At 31.7% G+C, this 19839-nt stretch overlaps 1 protein-coding gene across 13 annotated transcripts in view; it reads left to right on the forward strand.

Annotated features, from left to right (window-relative positions):
• LOC139529799 (rho family-interacting cell polarization regulator 2-like) overlaps positions 1-19839 on the forward strand; it is an 80865-nt gene that overhangs the window by 27542 nt on the left and 33484 nt on the right. For 2 of the 13 annotated variants that reach the window (XM_071325708.1, XM_071325712.1), the window contains exon 1: positions 16970-17828. The exons of 7 other annotated variants lie outside the window; for them this stretch is intronic. Coding sequence is in view for 2 of the 6 variants with exons in the window: in XM_071325704.1 (XP_071181805.1) it covers positions 6322-6436 (115 nt within the window). In the remaining 4 variants the exon portion in view is untranslated. Of the gene's footprint in view, positions 1-5502; positions 6437-9244; positions 9474-16969; positions 17829-19839 lie in introns of those variants that run through there. 4 more of the 13 variants (XM_071325704.1, XM_071325703.1, XM_071325710.1 and 1 more) reach the window with 4 other exon arrangements.

The raw sequence follows: 19839 nt of genomic DNA on the forward strand, positions 1-19839 counted from the left end.
TGGGTTGCTGCCCCTGAATTGGTAATTTTATGGAAATTTTGCTGTTTTTGGTTATTATCTTGAATATTCTTATAGATAGAGATAAACTGTAAACAGCAATAATGTTCAGCAAAGTTAGATTTACAAATAAGTCAACATGACTAAATGGTCAGTTGACCCCTTAAGGAGTTATTGCCCTTTATAGTCAATTTTTAACCATTTTTCGTAAATCTTAGTGATCTTTTACAAAAATCTTCTCCTCTGAAACTACTGGGCTAAATTAATCCAAACTTGGCCACAATCATCTTTGGGGTATGTAGTTTAAAAAATGTGTCCGGTGACCCGGCCATCCAACCAAGATGGCTGCCATGGCTAAATATAGGACATAGGGGTAAAATGCAGTTTTTGGCTTATAACTCAAAAATCAAAGCATTTAGAGCAAATCTGACGGAGTGAAATTGTTAATCATGTCAAGATCTATCTGCCCTGAAATTTTCAGATGGATCCGACAACCGGTTGTTGGGTTGCTGCCCCATAATTGGTAATTTTAAGAAAATTTTGACGTTTTTTGTTATTATCTTGAATATTATTATAGATAGAGATAAACTGTAAACAGCAATAATGTACAGCAAAGTAAGACCTAAAGATAAGTCAAACATGACAAAAATGGTCAGTTGACCCCCTAAGGAGTTATTGTCCTTTATAGTCAATTTTTAACAATTTTCATAAAATTTGTAAATTTTTACTAACATTTTCCACTGAAACTACTGGGCCAAGATCATTATAGATAGAGATAATTGTAAGGAGCAAGAATGTTCAGTAAAGTAAGATGTACAAACACATCACCATCACCTAAACACAATTTTGTCATGAATCCATCTGCTTCCTTTGTTTAATATTCACATATACCAAGGTGAGCGACACAGGCTCTTTAGAGCCTCTAGTTTATGAGAATCATTAGGAGAAGACCATTAGAGTTAATTCCCTTGCATACAACAACTATAATCAGAAGATTAGAGTTAATTCCCTTCTATACAAAAATGTTTTGGAGCAAATGATAAGTTAACAATTGAAAGTTACTTTTTCCTTACACAATACCTATACATTTTATGATTCTTTTGATAAAAAAAAACTGTACGGATGATCTGCCAGTCAATGAAAGAAAGAGTTCAATGTCCTGGCTTTCTTACATTACACAGAGTTAGTTCCCTTACATAAATCAGAGTTAGTTCCCTTATATAAATTCATCACATAGGGTTACAAGAGCGCAATTATTCGTAATGCATTTTCCATAGGGTACCACTAGTGTTCCGTATTTTTTTCTCGAAGACTACACAAATTAGGGAAAAACGGATAGCAGTTCCTGTTACTAGAAATGCCAGTGTTGCATTACAACTAAAAAAATATATAGGGTCATGTGGCTCAAATTGACTTAAAATGCAGTTGAAAAAGATCGTCTACTTTTTTCGCTTAATGAAAAAGGCATATTTTTAATGGGTTCAACGTGCAGAAATGGAAGATATTTTCTATACTTTGTAAAATGTGAATATGATTTTTGGCATTTTTAAAAATAATTGGATAAGCTTTCGATTAAATGTAATTCCAATCCTGTATCAACCAATCAGAAGCCGTAAAGGATTCTATTCTGAGTACCATCTTGGGGTAAAAAACTTGCCGGTAAAATGTAAACAAATAATTGCGCTCTTGTAACCATAGTAAAGGTTCCAGGTTTCTTAAACTAAGAGACAGTAAAAAGTAAAAGCCTAAAAACAGTGTTCTAAATAAAGGCGACTGAAATTTAGATGTTAAGAAGAAATAACTAATAGGGAAATGTACTATTACCAATTTGTGTCAGTTGTTTGGGACATTTTCTAGAAAAGATATTGAGATGAAAGATAGAGATTATTAAAGTAGAGGGTTGGATTTAATGTCATTTATTGTAATAAAGTGTGAATGTTGACTAGAGAGAGATGTAATTATTTGTTGGCCAGTTTCTACCCTGAGGTCACATGTTCTAATGATGGTCAGTTTTATACTGAAAGTTTGACCTTCACTATAAGGTCAATATCAGAGCAAGAGAAGATTATAGAAATATAAAACATGCCACATTTACCCAGTATAGATTATAATTTATACTTCTAATTGAATATAATTGGACATCTTTACAGTAGGCTAGCAATGTATATCAGTTTATAACATCACATGGATTTATATTAGTAAAATCAAGTTATTTCTAATGGAAGAGCTTATATAATTATTACAGTAACAGTTTCCTTGGAAATTGATAAATTAGGGTCTTGTCTGTCTGTACTAATCAAAAAGGAGTTTAACCCCCATAAAATTAAGACATACATATTCATTGGCAATCATACCCCTGGAGGGAACTCATAGAGATTTTATTATCCACAAAAACATTTAGCTTCTTCAATAAAAACCTTAGATATTGAACTTTGTACTGCAGGACCGAGATATACAGTGATTACCTATACATAACATGTTAGTTTTCTTTTTGTGCATTTTAAATGCAATGATCATATAAAATGTGTTTTACAATTACTGGTTTATTTGTGATATTGACAAATTATGTTGCAAAAACCTCATATATTGGTCTTGTACCCCAAAAAAAGTATTTGGAGATATGATGTAATAAGTGGTTGTTCTATATTTCTTAGTACTCCTTCAAAAGTTACGGATATTGAGAAGTGAAAAAAAAATAAACACCGAAAAATTGTTTCAGGAAAGCATTTAAAGATATTTAAAATGTTTTACAAACAACATTAAAAAAAAGACCTTAACAATAGTTGGTAATAATGTATCAAAAATGATGTACAGTTATTAGAAACAAATGGTAAAGTACTAACTGTTATGTGTCACGGCTGTGAGAGATATCTAATGAATCTAAATGTACCTGTTTTTAACTCTCAAATACATTGTTATTACCGTCTAATAAATATGTCATACTTTTTAACATACATCGTTCACACTTTTAGATCACAAAAACACATTTTAATGGGCCGTATTTGTCAAAATGTCATTTACAGTTTTATGTGTTTGAATTATTAAGGCTGAATTTGACAAATTGACGTTCTTAAACGTTGAAATATTTTAAATTCTTAAGAGAAATTACTTTTTTGAAATATTAAGAAAAGGGGTATAACTCAAAATGACTTCTGGTTTAAAATCAATTGTTAAAATTGTCTAAGATAATACCTTTTAGAAGGAAAACATTATGTACAAAATTGATATGGAATTATTGAGTAACATTTTTATAATTAATTAAATTTTACATTCAGGGGTAGTTATAATTTTAATGGTTTGATTGGCATATAATTGTCAACAAATTTTTTTTTCTTCGTTCCATCCGCCTAGCTTTTTTTAATCGGTCACCAATCTTTTGTTTATTTACAAAACAATTTACATAAAATTTTGGGATTAAGTTTCTGGTAATTAATTTGAATTCCCAGTATGATAATTAAAAACAATTAACTTTGTATTCTTGACACGATAAACATATTTATGCAAATAACATTTCATGCTTTGCATAAATAAAGTTATGTTGTTTCAAAATACACCAACACAGCAAAAAAACAAAAAATAAGTACAGCACAAGATAACTGGTTATGTCTTGATTTTAGACAGAATAATCAATTAAACCTCATTCTCCACAAATTTAATATTATCAGATTACCAGTAATATCTACTGAAGGTTGTGGTTTTCCACTTTAGTTTGGTCTTGGAAATATTTTATAATATAGCGCAAAGCGGCTTATTTTCATTGGTGTTAAATTTTCACGATTTTCATTGAATAAGGTATACAATATATTTTTGCAGTTATTATTTTGGCAGGTTCAAAACTTTATCAATACCTTTGTATGAGCTGTTTTAAATTAGCAGAATTTATTTGGGTGATTTTGTTCTGGCCTCAAAAATAGGCGTAAAATTGCACCCTGCGAAAATAACCAGCTATTCGTTAATACTCCTATGGTTGGGCTTAATTTCTCCTCAAACAAAAACTAAGCTTTATGAAATGCAAGTAGTCAACACGGAAAGAGGCACAATGAACACCAACTTTCAATCAGTCTTGTTCAGAATTGATTGTACTTAAAATAAATCAAGACCTATTGAAATGGCTTTTAAAACTTTTAAAATATGAAGTCATAAGTGTTTTAAGTGCATTTTTGCTTTTAAAAGTAAAATTAGAATCTTAATGAGGAAATGACTTTTAAGCAACAATTTCCTGTCTGCAAGTTTAATTACACAAAAATTTAAAATGTTGTTTGAAGCACTTGTACATACTATTTATATATATATGTTTGAATTTCTGTCCCAATATTTTTTTAAATGATAATGTGGTGCATTTGATAATGCTTTTGTCATTCAGTATAAATTAGATTTACGCTTCTCAGGGATTACAAGTTTTTCTGTCAATACTCTGAGTGGTGCAGTAATTGTTCATCATGACAGGAAAGTTTATCATAATTAGTTTGGAATACAGATAGAAGGTCAAGGTCATAAACTTAAGAATTGATGTTGCAGACCTTAGGTTCACATTAGAAATTTCAATGAAGATGTTGTGTTTCACTGTTCTCAGTATTAAAAGATATGGCATACATAACATTGGATTATGTGTTATTTAACAAGGTTATCATCATAGTCAAATGTTGCAGACCCAAGGTCAAGGTTTACAAATCATTTCCAGTGATCAAACACCACTGAACTCTGAGTTTTTGAGTATGCAGTGAGGTGTGCTTGAATCAGACAAGGAGTGCAAGGTTTTCTGTTCTATGTCATTGTTTATCATCTCTTGATCAATATAAACTTGCAGCCATATGATATATCCAAGACTGCAGAAAGTTGCATTAAACAACAACAAACCAATAAATTCTGTCCCCTCTTTAACTGAAGTATGGCAAACAAACAAATAAATTCTGTCCCCTCTTTAACTGAAGTATGGCAAAGAGTTCAAGGACTTTGTGTAATATATATTCTTTACATTATGATACTTGATACATTACGTTTGACCTAAAAAAAAAATTTAAAAAATTAAAGCAACATTTGAGAATGATATAAAAAAGAAGATATGGTATGATTGCCAATGAGACAACTATCCACAAAAGACCAAAATGACACAGACATTAACAACTATAGGTCACTGTACGGCCTTCAACAATAAGCAAAGCCCATGCCGCATAGTCAGCTATAATAGGCCCCGATAAGACAATGTAAAATAATTCAAACGAGAAAACTAACGGCCTTATTTATGTAAAAAAATTAACGAAAAACAAATATGTAACACATAAACAAACGACAACCACTGAATTACAGGCTCCTGACTTGGGACAGGCACATACATAAATAATGTGGCGGGGATGACCTTAACTTCAAAGATAAGTTAAGTTTTGCCTACAATTATGATGGTAATTTTATTGTGCAAGTAGAAAAACAACATGAAGTTTGTAACAATTTACCTGTCTGCATTTAATTTTTGATTGACATTGACAAAGACAATGACACCACCTTTAGTTGTACCTAAATGTTTATCATCCTGGGCATGAGGACAGGAATTTACCACCAAGGTTTAATTTTGTAAACATTTTGGGTTTTAATTACTTTATGGACTTTTTTTTCTTTATAAGTGAAAATAAATAAATAGTTTTGTAAAAGACGAACAGTAGATACTGAAAATGGTTTACAATAATATTCGGAATAATTGAAGACAATTCATTAAGCAAAAATTGTATGGTAGAAATCTTGAACATTAGAACAATGTGATTTATGGATGTTACTGGTATTCAAATGTTTAGTGGTAGCAGTAAAGCTGTCAGAAGCAACATTCATTGAAGTTAGGTTTTTTTAAGCAAGATAAATAAGTAATAACTGCAATTGGATATAAAATAAACATTGTTTAAAATATTGGAGCAAATAATTGGATTTGGAAGGATCCTGTTGGATATGATGCTACTTGATTAAAGTTACAATTAACATTACAGCTGCTCAGGTGAGATAAGGAGCATATCTACCTATGATTTATGACTTCAAAGGAACTGACACCTGTAGTGATATTCTGAGATAACTTCTTCCTAAACTTATTGGAATACAATGATTATAAACCAGGAGATAATATGATTATTATTGGCCACTGATAATTGGTTTATATGATTACCATAGATTGTAAAATATACCTATTATTATCACAATATTTACAGTTTTAGTGCCATTTTAGTTAAAATATTGTGACAGATTTATGATATTTAATTACCAATAATCATTCTTCTCAATATCAGTTTGTCTGACTGACTGGAATAATTTTTCTGTTAGAATACTTTTTAAAAAACATTGATTATGGAGGTCGATGAATTTGATGTAGACGGAGAGTTTCATTTTGGAGGTTTTCACAAGGAAAGTTTTGATGTTATGAAAAAAACACGGTGGTCAAAAAGGCGTCATTCAGATGTTTGTGAGTATATTTATAGATTGTTTTGTTTATGGTAATATGATACTGTCATGTTTCAGACTGTCAGTCCGAAATAAATAAAATTAATATAGAAATATTTCTTTGGGCTATATATAAATGTAATGAAGCTTATTTATGATAATTGAAAAAGACATAATTGAGGGGAAGTGTCATTGGTCTTGTTTTATTGACATAACCTTCAAAACATTTTTCCTTGTCAAGAGTTGTCTTTCTTTGAATCAAATATTTCTGTGAGGACAGGAACTGATGGGAAAATTATGTTTTCTACATTTTTATTCAAATTAAAGATTTCCATACATTTGTGGGAAATTATAAAAGAAGATATCATATGCTTATTTGTAACATTTGGTTGGTTTAAAGATCTCTGTTTATTTCTTATAAAGTAGATGTTGACACATTTCAATACAATTATGCTCTTAGAAAATGGACTATTTTAATATTACCGACTTCTGACTCCAGGAGTATAGAATTCTTTAACATTAGATTCTGGTTCTCAGTCAACTGAGAACAAGTGTTTGAGAGAATATTCTCCAATATGAAAATTTACAAGTTGTATAAAAATGTTGTAAGGGAGATAATTCCTATAATTTGATTACCAAGTGAAAAAAAGGCAGTAAAAGCCTACAAAACAGGAAGTGAGACTATTGACAAATATTTTTTGAATTTGAACATATTTTTGACAACTTGAAATAAGTGACCAGTCAACACTGCAGTTGTTAATTTCGAACCCATAAAACTGCCTGCCATGAAATAGCACAAAAGTGGCACAAAAAGTGGCATTAAAAAGTGGCATTAAAAGTGGCATTAAAACGCCAACAATCAATCAATCAATCAATCAAAAGTATTAAAGTCAGCTTGTTGCCTTTTATATACCTGTTGACCATTTTTGTTGTTTAGTTTCTGTCTTGTTAAGTAACATAGCCTCTCTTTTGATAACAAATACTTGAAATTAAAAACACACCAAAAAGCAAAAAAACAGTCTGAAAACTGTTTGCAGTAGGAAAATCTTGCGCCTCTAGGCAGGCATTAGCTGGCCCATAAACTATTCTGTTGGATACCAATATTTGTAGATTTCATTGGTTCAGAACCACGAAATTAACTGCTCAATGAATAACAATATCCTTTAGATTGTATGCAGACTTTAGCAAAACCATGCATGGAATCAAATATACATTAACATGTACATTTTCCTTAATCCATGCAATTGGTAACCCATCAAAATAACTGAATCCACAGTACTAGTTCAGCTTAATGGACACCACACTAAAGTAATCTCTGATGGACACCACACTAAAGTAATCTCTGATGGACACCACACTAAAGTAATCTCTCAAACACTTTTGACATACATATGAACCATTATAAAAAAAGACCATATGAGGATTTAAAAACAAACTGCTAGTCTAGTTGTCGAGCCTGCAACTTTTGTTGCAGAAAGCTCGACATAGGGACAGTGATCCGGCGGCGGCGGCTACGGCAGCGGCGGCGGCGTTAGCTAACTTCTTAAAAGCTTTATATTTTAGAAGGTGGAAGACCTGGATGCTTCATACTTTGTATATAGATGCCTCATGTTACGAAGTTTCTGTCAGTCACATGTCCAATATCCTTGACCTCATTTTCATGGTTCAGTGACCACTTGAAAAAAAGTTCAGAATTTTTGTAATGTTGAATTCTCTCTTATTATAAGTAATAGGATAACTATATTTGGTATGTGCGTACCTTGTAAGGTCCTCATGCCCGTCTGACAGTTTTCACTTGACCTCGACCTCATTTCATGGATCAGTGAACAAGGTTAAGTTTTGGTGGTCAAGTCCATATCTCAGATACTATAAGCAATATGGCTAGGATATTTTCGGTGTAGGGAAGGACTGTAAGGTGTACATGTCCAACTGGCAGGTGTCATCTGACCTTGACCTCATTTTCATGGTTCAGTGGTTATAGTTAAGTTTTTGTGTTTTGGTCTGTTTTTCTCATACTTTATGCAATAATTTAAGTCTACTATATTTGTTGTATGGAATGATTGTAAGGTGTATATGTCTAGTGGGCAGATGTCATCTGACCTTGACCTCATTTTCATGGTCCATTGGTCAAAGTTTATTTTTTTGAGTTTTGGTCTTTTTATCTAATATTATATGCCAAAAGTCAACTATATTTGGTGTATGGAAATATTTTATGATCTATATGTAAGTCCCGCAGGTTTTATTTGACCATGACCTCAATTTCACGGTTCATTGAACAGTGTTAAGTTTTTTGTTTTTTGGTCTGTTTTTCTTAAACTATAAGTAATAGGTCAACTATATTTGTTGTATGGAAGTATTGTTAGCTGTACATGTCTGCCTGGCATCGTTCATCTGACCTTGACCTCATTTTCATGGTTCATTGGTCTTTGTTTAACTATCTTGGTTAATGTTAAGTTTATGTGGCAGTTGTAATAAAGCTTTATACTTAGGACTAACAACAATATCAATGATTAGTAAAGAAGGCGAGACATTTCAGTGTGTGCACTCTTGTTGAACAGAGTCACCAAAATCTGTGTCCTCTGTATGCACAGACTGTTAAATAAATGAGATTTGAATTAAACAAATATTTAATCATACTTCCCTAGAAATCAGCTTATCATTTCATCTAAAGTATACTATGTAGGAAAACTTTACAAAAGATTTTTTTAAAAGATAAAAAAATACCCAGATAAATATAGATTTTTTTTATCTATAGTATCTATGGTATATAATAATTGCAAAAAGATTAAAAAAGTTATGTTTAGAGACAATTTTTTACCTCAAGTATTCTGATAAAATGTGAACAAGTTTATACTACATGTACTACATGTATGGGATATCAAATTGTAAAAATTGTACATACTTTATTATCAAGTGTCATCCATGAACTTCTTGAACTTTTGTGATCAGGTTATAAATAACAGAAATATTGTCTGTGGTTGATCATCTTTTTCCAGGATTTAGTAACGAAACCTTTTTGTTTTACATTTTTGATTTAATAACTGGAAAGCCATGATAAGGTAAGGGGTAGAAATAAATGTAAAAGAAAAAAAGAGACATTTTATACAAATTTAGGGTCACAGAAACTCAGTGATAATGAAGAAAGCTTTACGACCTTTTAGATAGTGAAAATATTACAAATTTCATATCTAATAATAAATCAAACTGTATACTAAAAGGGAAATTTGTTACATTTAACCAACCAAATTCCTTGTTTGGGATAATCACTGTTAAGACTAAGATATATTTTTCTGAAGATGTATTTCAAAATTTTGTCACCAGAGAAAAACAAGATATCAATGAAGAATGGTGACAGGCAAAATGAAAATGAAAAATTTAAATCTGCATACCTACCAACTTTTCATAATCTCTATGGGGATAGTGAAATCATCAGAGAAACTAATGCATACCCTATCAAAAGAGTACTTGATTAGAACATCCATGGGTTTAATGAGTACAAGTGTGCTTAGATTTATTTGTATGCCCCTGCTTCAGCAGAGAGGGCACTAAGTGTTTACCCTCGTCTCTCAGTCTGTCTGTATGTATGTCCCAAATGTGGTTTCTATTCTCTAATTTTGGTTTGCCTCAACCAAATGCTTGTAAACTTATACATAATTCTCATTACGATAAAACATAGATCAAGTTAGAATTTGTGTAGTGTCACTTTCATTGTTTTAGAGTTATGCCCCTTTCAAAAGCTTAAAACTACTGTTCATAATATTTTTGAACTTATTTTGTTTAGAAAAATATTGAAGTGTTATCTCTTTTGGTTTCTGTCTTGCCTGTCATGTAGGTGTTTTTGCGTTGTTTTTATGACGTCATCATGTCGGCTTCAACAATAATGTTAAGTTTTCTGCTTAGTCTGTTTGATAGAAACTAGATCAAACTACTGATAGATCATTCATATTTTGTATAAAGAGGGGATAAATTGAGATCATACATGATTTTTACTTGATGATAATCTTTAAAACTCTTTGTAATTATTTGATTATTCCAGGGGCTCTTTTCACAAAAATCTTAATTTTAGAATTGATCATGAAGTTCAATTTTTGGTGAAAGAGTCACTGAAGTCTTTGTTAGATGTTGTCCTATGAGAATCCACTATCTATTTATCATTTCATCCCTGTATAATGACTGACATCAGTATGTTAACTATGTATGACAATTGTGATATGATTGATATGCTGCAGGAGATATCACAAGTCAATATTTGTTAAAGGAGTCCATACTAAATGTTTTATTATAGAAAAATGAAATTATAGATAGAATGATTATTACAAAGCAAGATTAATCTCTCACAATAGACATTATAGTCCCAGGCTGTGATAATGTTGAGGTATTAGCATGCATTAACAATTAAAAGACTGCTTAAACAGGGGCGTAGCTAGAAAGAAACGATGTGCAAGCAACTACTGCCGAGCTGAGCGGGGCGAAAATTTTTTGGGACCCTTTTTTTTTCGGTTTTCGGTCATAGGACAGTTGAAAGAGGAGCTTCATGTAGATAGGACTTATAAACAATTTATGAATGTAAAACTATTCATTAAGCTTCTGAATAGAGTAAATCATGGTTAATTGAAAACATAAACTACACATTTTTCTGTTACAGAATTTACTCAAAATTGTCCCAAATCTGCTCTTCGAGTCTAGGCAGAAACGAGCTTCTCTATTCATTTGTCAATATTCACACTGCAATCCCGATAAATATGCAGTAATGCTAGCGATGATAACCTGTCATTGTTCATTGTTGATCGTACATTTGATTTGAACAGACGAAGTACACTGATAGATCTCCACGGTAGCACTCGCGAGATGTTATAAACCAGTGTACGTGTTCGCCATCGAGCAACCTCCCAATTGAATTCGTCAAAATTACATACCAGGTCAGTTTCGTATGTCTCAGACAATGTTGAGATTTTTTCGTTTGTTATATTTCCTACAACACGATGAAGCAGATACGGCACAAAGAAGCGATTTTCTGATAATACCAGACGCGACTCCACTCTCCAGTTCCATTATCATATGGTCTATAAACGCAAAATATAATGAGACTTTCCAAAACTGTTTTGGCGTGTTTGCAGGATGAGTGGCTCTGGTAGTCCGTCAAACACATCACCGTGGCATAATTTCAAAGATATCGAAGGGTTCTGATAAATCTAATGCCGATTGGTACATCTCATTCCAAACAGATAAACCGTACCCTGTAAAATGTGCTCTGAAACTACATGTATTAGACTGAGTATAACAAATTCAAATCTTGTGAAAGATACAAGTTACTGTCCGATTTTGTCATGCATGATCTCCAATAAAACTTCTATTTTGAAACCAAATGCCGTTATTTAATGACATTTCATCAATTAAAAAAGTGACAACATATGTGTTTCCTTTAAAATTTCCTTTATAAATTTTTAATTTTGCAATATTTTTTTTGCATGACGAACCAATGTGCACGCAACTGCGTGTTAGCGTATAGGGAGCTACGCGCCTGTTAAAAACATAAGGCTACAATAGCCTTTACTTGGAATTCTATATTTTTGTTACACTCCCCCCACCCATTGGTTAAAGGTTGCACTTTGTAAATACAGCTGTTTCTCAAACCACACCTCTTTTGGGGGAGATCTAGAATATTCATAGAAAATTAATTTTGTTTACATACTGGTTCCCAGTTATGCTATCTGTGTTGCATCTCACAGAGACATATAACTTGGAAATGTTACTAGTAAATATACCTGTGTATATTGTTTATATTGAAATCTGTGGTAACCCTACAGTCGAGGAGGGGGCAGTTAAGAAAATTAGTGTTAGTTAAACTCTGAGAAGTTCAGGGCATATAAACGTTTAAAATATGCCGCACAGCCGTATACTTTGACCTTTGAAAAATATTGTAGAGCATATGAACTTTCAATTCTAGGATATGATTTTTTTCAAAACCTCATAGTAAAAGTGATACAGTTTTAGCTGTATTATATTAAGGAGTTACTATGGGAAATTGCATTGACAATTAACAGAAATGCAACCTTTAGCTGATGGCACAACAATAAACTGCAAATCTTAGACAATAGCTAATGTGCCACCTTAACTTAATAAGTACATGTGTATGGAAATGAAATGTTTTATCCCACCCAGCAATATTTGTAAACCACTTTTAATTTTTTTCTAACTTGATTAGAATCGTAATGTTTATGCATGTATATAATGATTCAATTATTCAGATGTTGCAAAAAGTTATTTTCACTCTTCCTTGAAAAATATGTTCACTCAATTTTAAAATCTGCTCTAACCCTATCACCAAGGTCCACCTACCCAATTCCTAAAATAGGAAAAATATTAGAATGTTGGCGTCTTATACAATTGAAATTCACCTTTCATTTGTGTGAAAATATTAATTAAGATTTTATCTTTTTACTCTACTATAACGAAGGAAGTGAAAGTTTTTAATTTCATTTCATAAAAACAATCCTGTATACCAATATAAGATAAACACTTATACATAGTGACTAATAGCAATTCTATCAAGTGTTAGTTCACATCATACGATACTGTAACCAGGATTATGTTAACTTCCTTCTGATAAATTGGTCAAGATATGGTTTAATCATGATTACAATTGCATTCATAATCTGCTAAATAATACTCTGCATTGACATTTTATTAAGTAACCTATAGATTTAGTTTTTCAACCTTTTGTGCACTAATGTGCTCTGTGACAGGGGCGTTAAGGTTTACCCTTATCTGTCCGTGAGTATGAAATAAGTTTCCATTCTCTAACTTTAGTGTGCCGGCGCCTCAAACAAATGTTATGAACTAAGAATTTTCTTATCCCAGGAATAGATTACTTAGCCGTATTTGGCACAACTTTTTTGGATTTTGGAACCTCAATGCTCTTCAACTTTGTACTTGTTTGGCTTTATAACTATTTTGATCTGAGAGTCACTGATGAGTTTAATGTAGACGAAATGTGTGTCTGGCATATTAAATTATAATCCTGGTACCTTTGATAACTATTATGAAACTTATACACAGCTTAATACCACCAAATTCAAATCAAGATCAAATTTTGTCTGCCTGACTTATACTGTTCTTGAGTTATGTCCCTTTATAAATTGAAAAATTACTGAATTTGTAATTTCTGCACTATAAACATAACAAAATTCTCTTATACGATCCTCCTCAATAAACAAATTCAAATTATTTTCATGTCACTGTATGCTTTTAATGTCCCCCAAAATCTAAATAATGTTGCGTGCAGATTATTTTTGCAAGTTTCAATTAGAGATGGTTGGGTTAGTAAACAATTTATTTTTTGCTTGGTCTTGCCATGTTGATAAACAAGAGTAGTTATCTCCCTTTGTCAGTACCCATCCTATCATATGGTGATTTGATTTTAAACATATTTTATTCATTAAGATATGAAAAGGATTGAGCAACAGGCACAGCCTATAAAAGCTCTCTCCATATTACATGTACAAGGTATAATTCAATCACAACAACTGTATTTAAAATAATGCAATATAGTGGAACATGCATGCTACTTGTGAGCACACACGAGCAAATATATGTTAACAGTGTTACTTACTAAATGCAAAATATATTTAAATATATAGGCAATTAATCATCAGTTATTTAAAGTACCTTGAAACATGCAAATATCCTTTATAAGTCATTAGAAATATATATATGGCTTGAAAGAGACACTAAGCTTGCTTAGTGGAATAAATGAATTAATGTTGGAGTGTAGAAAAAAAATAAAAAATAAAAATAGATGAAACAAAAATTAAAGTAAGTTTCAAACAAAACGTTGAGTGTCACTGATATATTTCTGAACAGATTTAAAAATAGCAATATTCATATCATATGAGAATAATCTGTTTCCAAAAAGTAGTAATTCAATATTTATGTCAACATTATCAACAATAGAGTAAATGGAATCAAGAAGGATCTGTCTTACATCATTATACTTAGGGCAAATAAAAAAGAAATGTTGGTTATCCTCAACAGGATGGTTACAGTTTGTGCAAAAAGTGTTCTCGGATAAGAACTGATTAAACAAATGAGATTTAAGGTTGCTAGCATTATTTCTGAGTTGACAATGACTTATATTTAGTTTCCTTATCCCATAGTTGAAAGGTTTAAATATATCACCAGTCCTATAAAACTTATCTAGTCCACTTCTAAATATACCCAAACTTGGTGATTTTTGTAAACTCAAAGGAAGACTATTCCAAAGTCTTATAGTGGAAGGAATGAAACTGTTAAAATAAGAGCTAGTTCTAGCAAGAGGCGGGTGAAAAGTGTTATTTTCATTCCTCAAAGTATAAGGGGTTTGTCTGGGAAGATATGGCTGAACTAACTCATATAAGTATGCAGGTGTCATCCCATTTAATATTTTGTAGAATAGTATAAGCTTATGTTTATTACGTCTATTCTCCAGAGTTTCTAAACCTAATTCAATATAAAGTTTTTGTCTGGAGGAATTTCGTCGTAATCCTGTAATAATTCTAGCAGCTTCTATCTGAATATTTTCAAGAAGCTCAGTCTCATGCTGGGAGCAATTGCCCCAAATAACATCACCATATTCTAATATAGGTCTAATAAAAGCATAATAAATACGTATAAGTGAACTCCTATCTAATAAGTGTTTAACTTGACGAAGCACAGAAAGACGAGAGCATGCTTTTTTATAAATAATATCAATATGCGTGTGCCATGAAGCTGATGACTGAAATGTTATCCCAAGATGACAGTGAATATTTATTTTCTCAACCTCTTCACCATTTATCCCAAAAAATACAGGTGGATGCTCCCTTTCCCTTCTAGTAAATACAATATTTTTAGTTTTCTTAGAATTAAATTGAACAGCCCATGATTTTGCCCAATTTGAGATAACATCCAAGTCATCAGTCAAAGAAGCAGCCGCTACAGCATGATCATCATCTACTATGACAAATAAAGAGGTGTCATCTGCAAAAAGTCTAATATCATTAGCAATGTCATTTACTATATCATTTATATAAATAAGAAACAGAAAGGGTCCCAAAACTGATCCCTGGGGGACACCTGCATGTATACTTCTTAGAGTTGACGAAAAGCCTTCTGAAACTACCTTTTGTTGACGATCCGAAAGATAACTTTCTATCCAAGATAAGAGCTGGTCATTTAAGCCAGATTGTTTAAGTTTAAATAAAAGTCCTTTATGCCAAACTTTATCGAAAGCTCTAGATACATCACAAAATACAAACCTTACATCCCTACCACTATCCATATTACTAATAATTTTATGATATATTTCAATTAACTGATTAACAGTAGAATCACCTGGTTGGAATCCAGATTGAAACTTTGACAAAAGGTTATTACTCCTCATATAATTATACAAATGTTTAAATAAAACTTTTTCCATAATCTTACAAACAATACTAGTAACAGATATTGGACGATAGTTTAGAGCTGAATGTGGGCTACCTTTCCCTTTAAAAATAGGATTAACATGTGCAATTTTCCATAACAGTGGAACCTGTTTAACTGATAGAGACATATTAAATAACTTAGTTAATGGTTTAGAAATAAAGCTAGCAACCTCTTTTAAAATTCTAGGACTGATACTATCAGGTCCAGCTGGTTTATTAACATTCAAAATTTTTAACTGGTCTAAAATTTCTTTCTCAGTGATGACAAATTTGTTTAAATGACATGGAGGAGGCTCATTATTATCAGGAATTTCTGGTTCTATATCAATATTAGCTATATCAGCAAAATGATTGTTCAGGATCTCTGATTTGTCCAATGGATGAATAAAAATTTGGCCATCATGTTCCAAAAAAGGGGGGGAATCTCTGTTTTTAGTAAAATTTGAAACAGACTTGGCAATGCGCCACCATTTACCAGGAGGAATATTTTTGTCAATAAGTTGTGATGTCAGTTTGCACTTATAATCATCCTTTGCCTTTCTAACTAAGCTGATAATTTCATTACGAATTATATGGTGATTAAACTGGGTTATAATTAGCATCATTTTCATTTGAAACATTTTAATGTGTTTATTTTGAATCAGCAAAATAAATAGATAAACATTATGTCAATGAGTGTGTAACTTGTAAAATAAACAAATAAACAATCCTATCAAAACAAAATATATTGAAATAGAAAATTTCAAAAGTGTAGTTGAATTTATAACTTATTTTGTGCTTAAGTTTTGTAGCTTTTAAACTGTAAACCAGAAATTATTGAGTTTTTTTACTAAGGGAATTAGAAGTGACCTGTAGCTGTTAATTTCTGTGTCATTTTGTCTCTTGTAGAGAATGCCTCATTGGCAATCATGCCACATCTTTTATATTATATTTCAGCAATATATTCTATCTTATATTAAATTAATAACACTTATATGAGATGATAATAAGAGATTATAACATTGGTTCCTTTTCATTTTAAGTTTTTAAAATCCTACTTGAATGTTTAATAAGTCAGCCAATATTTGATTAAACTAAATTTATTTCATGTAAAATATCCATGATGTTGAAAGAGCCTGAAGATAAACAATCAGTGAGCTATAAATAGTAAATATGCTGCATATTTATAATGATCAATAATCCTGGAGAATAATGAGGTCACTCAAGATGATGTTATGCATTTTATACTACAATTGATTAGTATGGTAGATTCATCAAAGAGAGAGATGTACAACTCAAGGCTATATTTAACGACTGTACCATACCATAGGACCAATCAACTCTTCTGAATCTGAGAAGTCAAAAACAATAAAGTGAAGGGATCATGTGATTTTCTTGACATTTCTTTTGTGGAATTTTAACTATCCGTCATGACATAATTATACTAATGGAAGCACTGTTGAAGCACAGCAAGTGTTGATATATATTTCCAATACTAAAGTTTCGTTGGATTGAAATAGACTGCTCACTGTCATGACTATTTGTTGATTATGTGAAATTAATATATGATACAGAGATGTCTATGATACTTCTGGATATTTTAAGATCTCAATAATCTATATATATTTATCTACGAATTAAATTTGAAACGATGTGAATTTTGTACGTGGATTGTGAATGTTGCCTCTGAACGGAAATGAAATCCATCGTTATGTCACCCTCTACATCCGACCTATATGTCATACAACAAATACAAAACGATTTTATGTAGTTATTCACTGTTATTGTACAACGTTTAATTTCTAAATACAAAAATGACTTGTAAAATGGTGTATTTTTGCAAAGGTGTTTATTACAATTTAACTGAAGATTAGAGGAAAAGGTTTTTATATTCAGATCAAAGGATAAAATATATGTAATCAATCGATGTTAATCTCATAGCAAATATTTACCTGACAAAGATGAAAGACATCTAAACAATTTGATTGTGAGGTATGTTCAAAATTATCAATAAGTGGGGGCAAATGGGTGGGGTCAATGTACTAGCTAAGCAAAAAAATGAAAAAGTTGAAAGTTATAAGATATGTTAAAATATACCTAGTATATGTTTATGTAATGCATCTTATTTATAATGTGGTTTAAGATGAGTGGAGTTTAAAGGAGGGGGGGGGGGGGGCAAAATTATATTAGGAATAATAATCTATTGTGATCAAGTTTTTTACAAAGAGAAAATAAATGCTATTACAGTGCATGGCTATAGAATGAGATTACCTTAAACAATGCAGCTTACCTTTACAGGAATTACATGGTTTCATGATAAAGTACAAGGCCGTTTTGTATAACAGAAAAAGGATAAAGTTTTTTTTAGTTTTTTTTCTATAGGCTAGTGTCACCATTTATTAACCAAGGACTAAGAATGAGGAAGTATACTTTTCAAAGGAAGCTGAGTCATTAAACAAAGATATTGTGCTGCATTTACTTGGACGCAAAAACATGTTAGACAGACCTTTGAATTTTTGGTCAAACAAATCTTAGAAGTTTAACCTACAATCTTAATCATCATGATCATGCATTGTTTTGTAAGATCATGTTTATGAATCTCAAAAATTTCATTGTCAAGAATAAGAGGAAATTTGAGGTCATTGTTCGCAGGACATTAAAGAGAGGTGGTTTATGATCAGCTTATCTTTAAAAATTTCTAGAATTATTATACTTCTCAAATCGCAAATTAATCATTGTCACAAAAGTTTCCAACCCAACCATCCCAAGATTAAGATCACGTACAATCAGCAAAAGCATATTTTGGCATACCAGAGAAAACATAACCAATTGATGAGACCAACATTTATAGATGACTATACAGTAGGTTGTTTTCTCATTGTTGAAGGATGTATGGTTGCCTATAATTGCTTACATCCACTTCATTTGAACTTTGGTGGATAGTTGTCTCATTGGCAATCATACCTCATCTCCTTATTTTTATATTTCCCTTTTCACAAAAAAGCAACTTTAAGAGCCTTAGTTGAGTAGATTTAGCTCAACTAACAATAGATATAAGCAGAGTCAGGTCAAATGCTCTTGAGAACCTGCTCAACTAATAAATGAACAGTGAGCTCAGGTGCTCTGAAAGGGTCAGCATGATACTGCTTCACTAATATTTTAAATGAACAGTGAGCTCATGTGCTTTGAAGTGGTCAGCGTGATACAGCTCTTCTAACATTTAGAATGAAACCGAGTCAGATCAGATGCTCTTGCAGACCCTTCTCCACTAGTATTTGATATAACAGAGTCAGCATCAAGTTCAGCTTTTGAAAATGTTTGAACAGTGGGTGAGTTCTGATTCATCCATCAAACATTTTACAGATACATGTGTTTTGTCACCTGGCCTTTTGATGTTTATACCTGTTTATTTCCTTGATTAATTACCTATTAATGTCCTACAGGTAATAACATAGGTCAAACTGGACATTCATTATACATTTTAATATATCTTTAAGAACATAATTAATATTTGTGGATGGGTATTCATATTCAATACTTCACAACATGCTAATTTTTGTTTTCCCTTCCTACCAATGTATATTATTTATATAAGGGATATATATAGAGCCTTGGTGGTCGAGTGGACTAGCGTGTTTATATAAGGGATATATAGAGCCTTGGTGGTCGAGTGGACTAGCGTGTTGGGCACAGTGCAAGGCGATTTGTATATTATTTATATAAGGCATATATATAGAGCCAAGGTGGTCGAGTGGACTAGCGTGTTGGGCACAGTGCAAGGCCATTTGGTGCCACAATTTCTCAGTAGCACGAGTTTGAAACCTGGCAAGGAAAGAACAAAACAAATGTGTTTGCGCAAATTTACAGATCTAACATTGTTGGGCTGATATTTAGAGGAATAATTTATATAAGGCATATATAGATTTACCATTTTACTAAATGTACAGATTAGTTGACATTTTAGTTTGACCCTGTTTCTAAAATACCTATAATAACAAAATTA

This window comes from Mytilus edulis, chromosome 7, assembly GCF_963676685.1.
Source record: "Mytilus edulis chromosome 7, xbMytEdul2.2, whole genome shotgun sequence".
Taxonomy (NCBI): domain Eukaryota; kingdom Metazoa; phylum Mollusca; class Bivalvia; order Mytilida; family Mytilidae; genus Mytilus; species Mytilus edulis.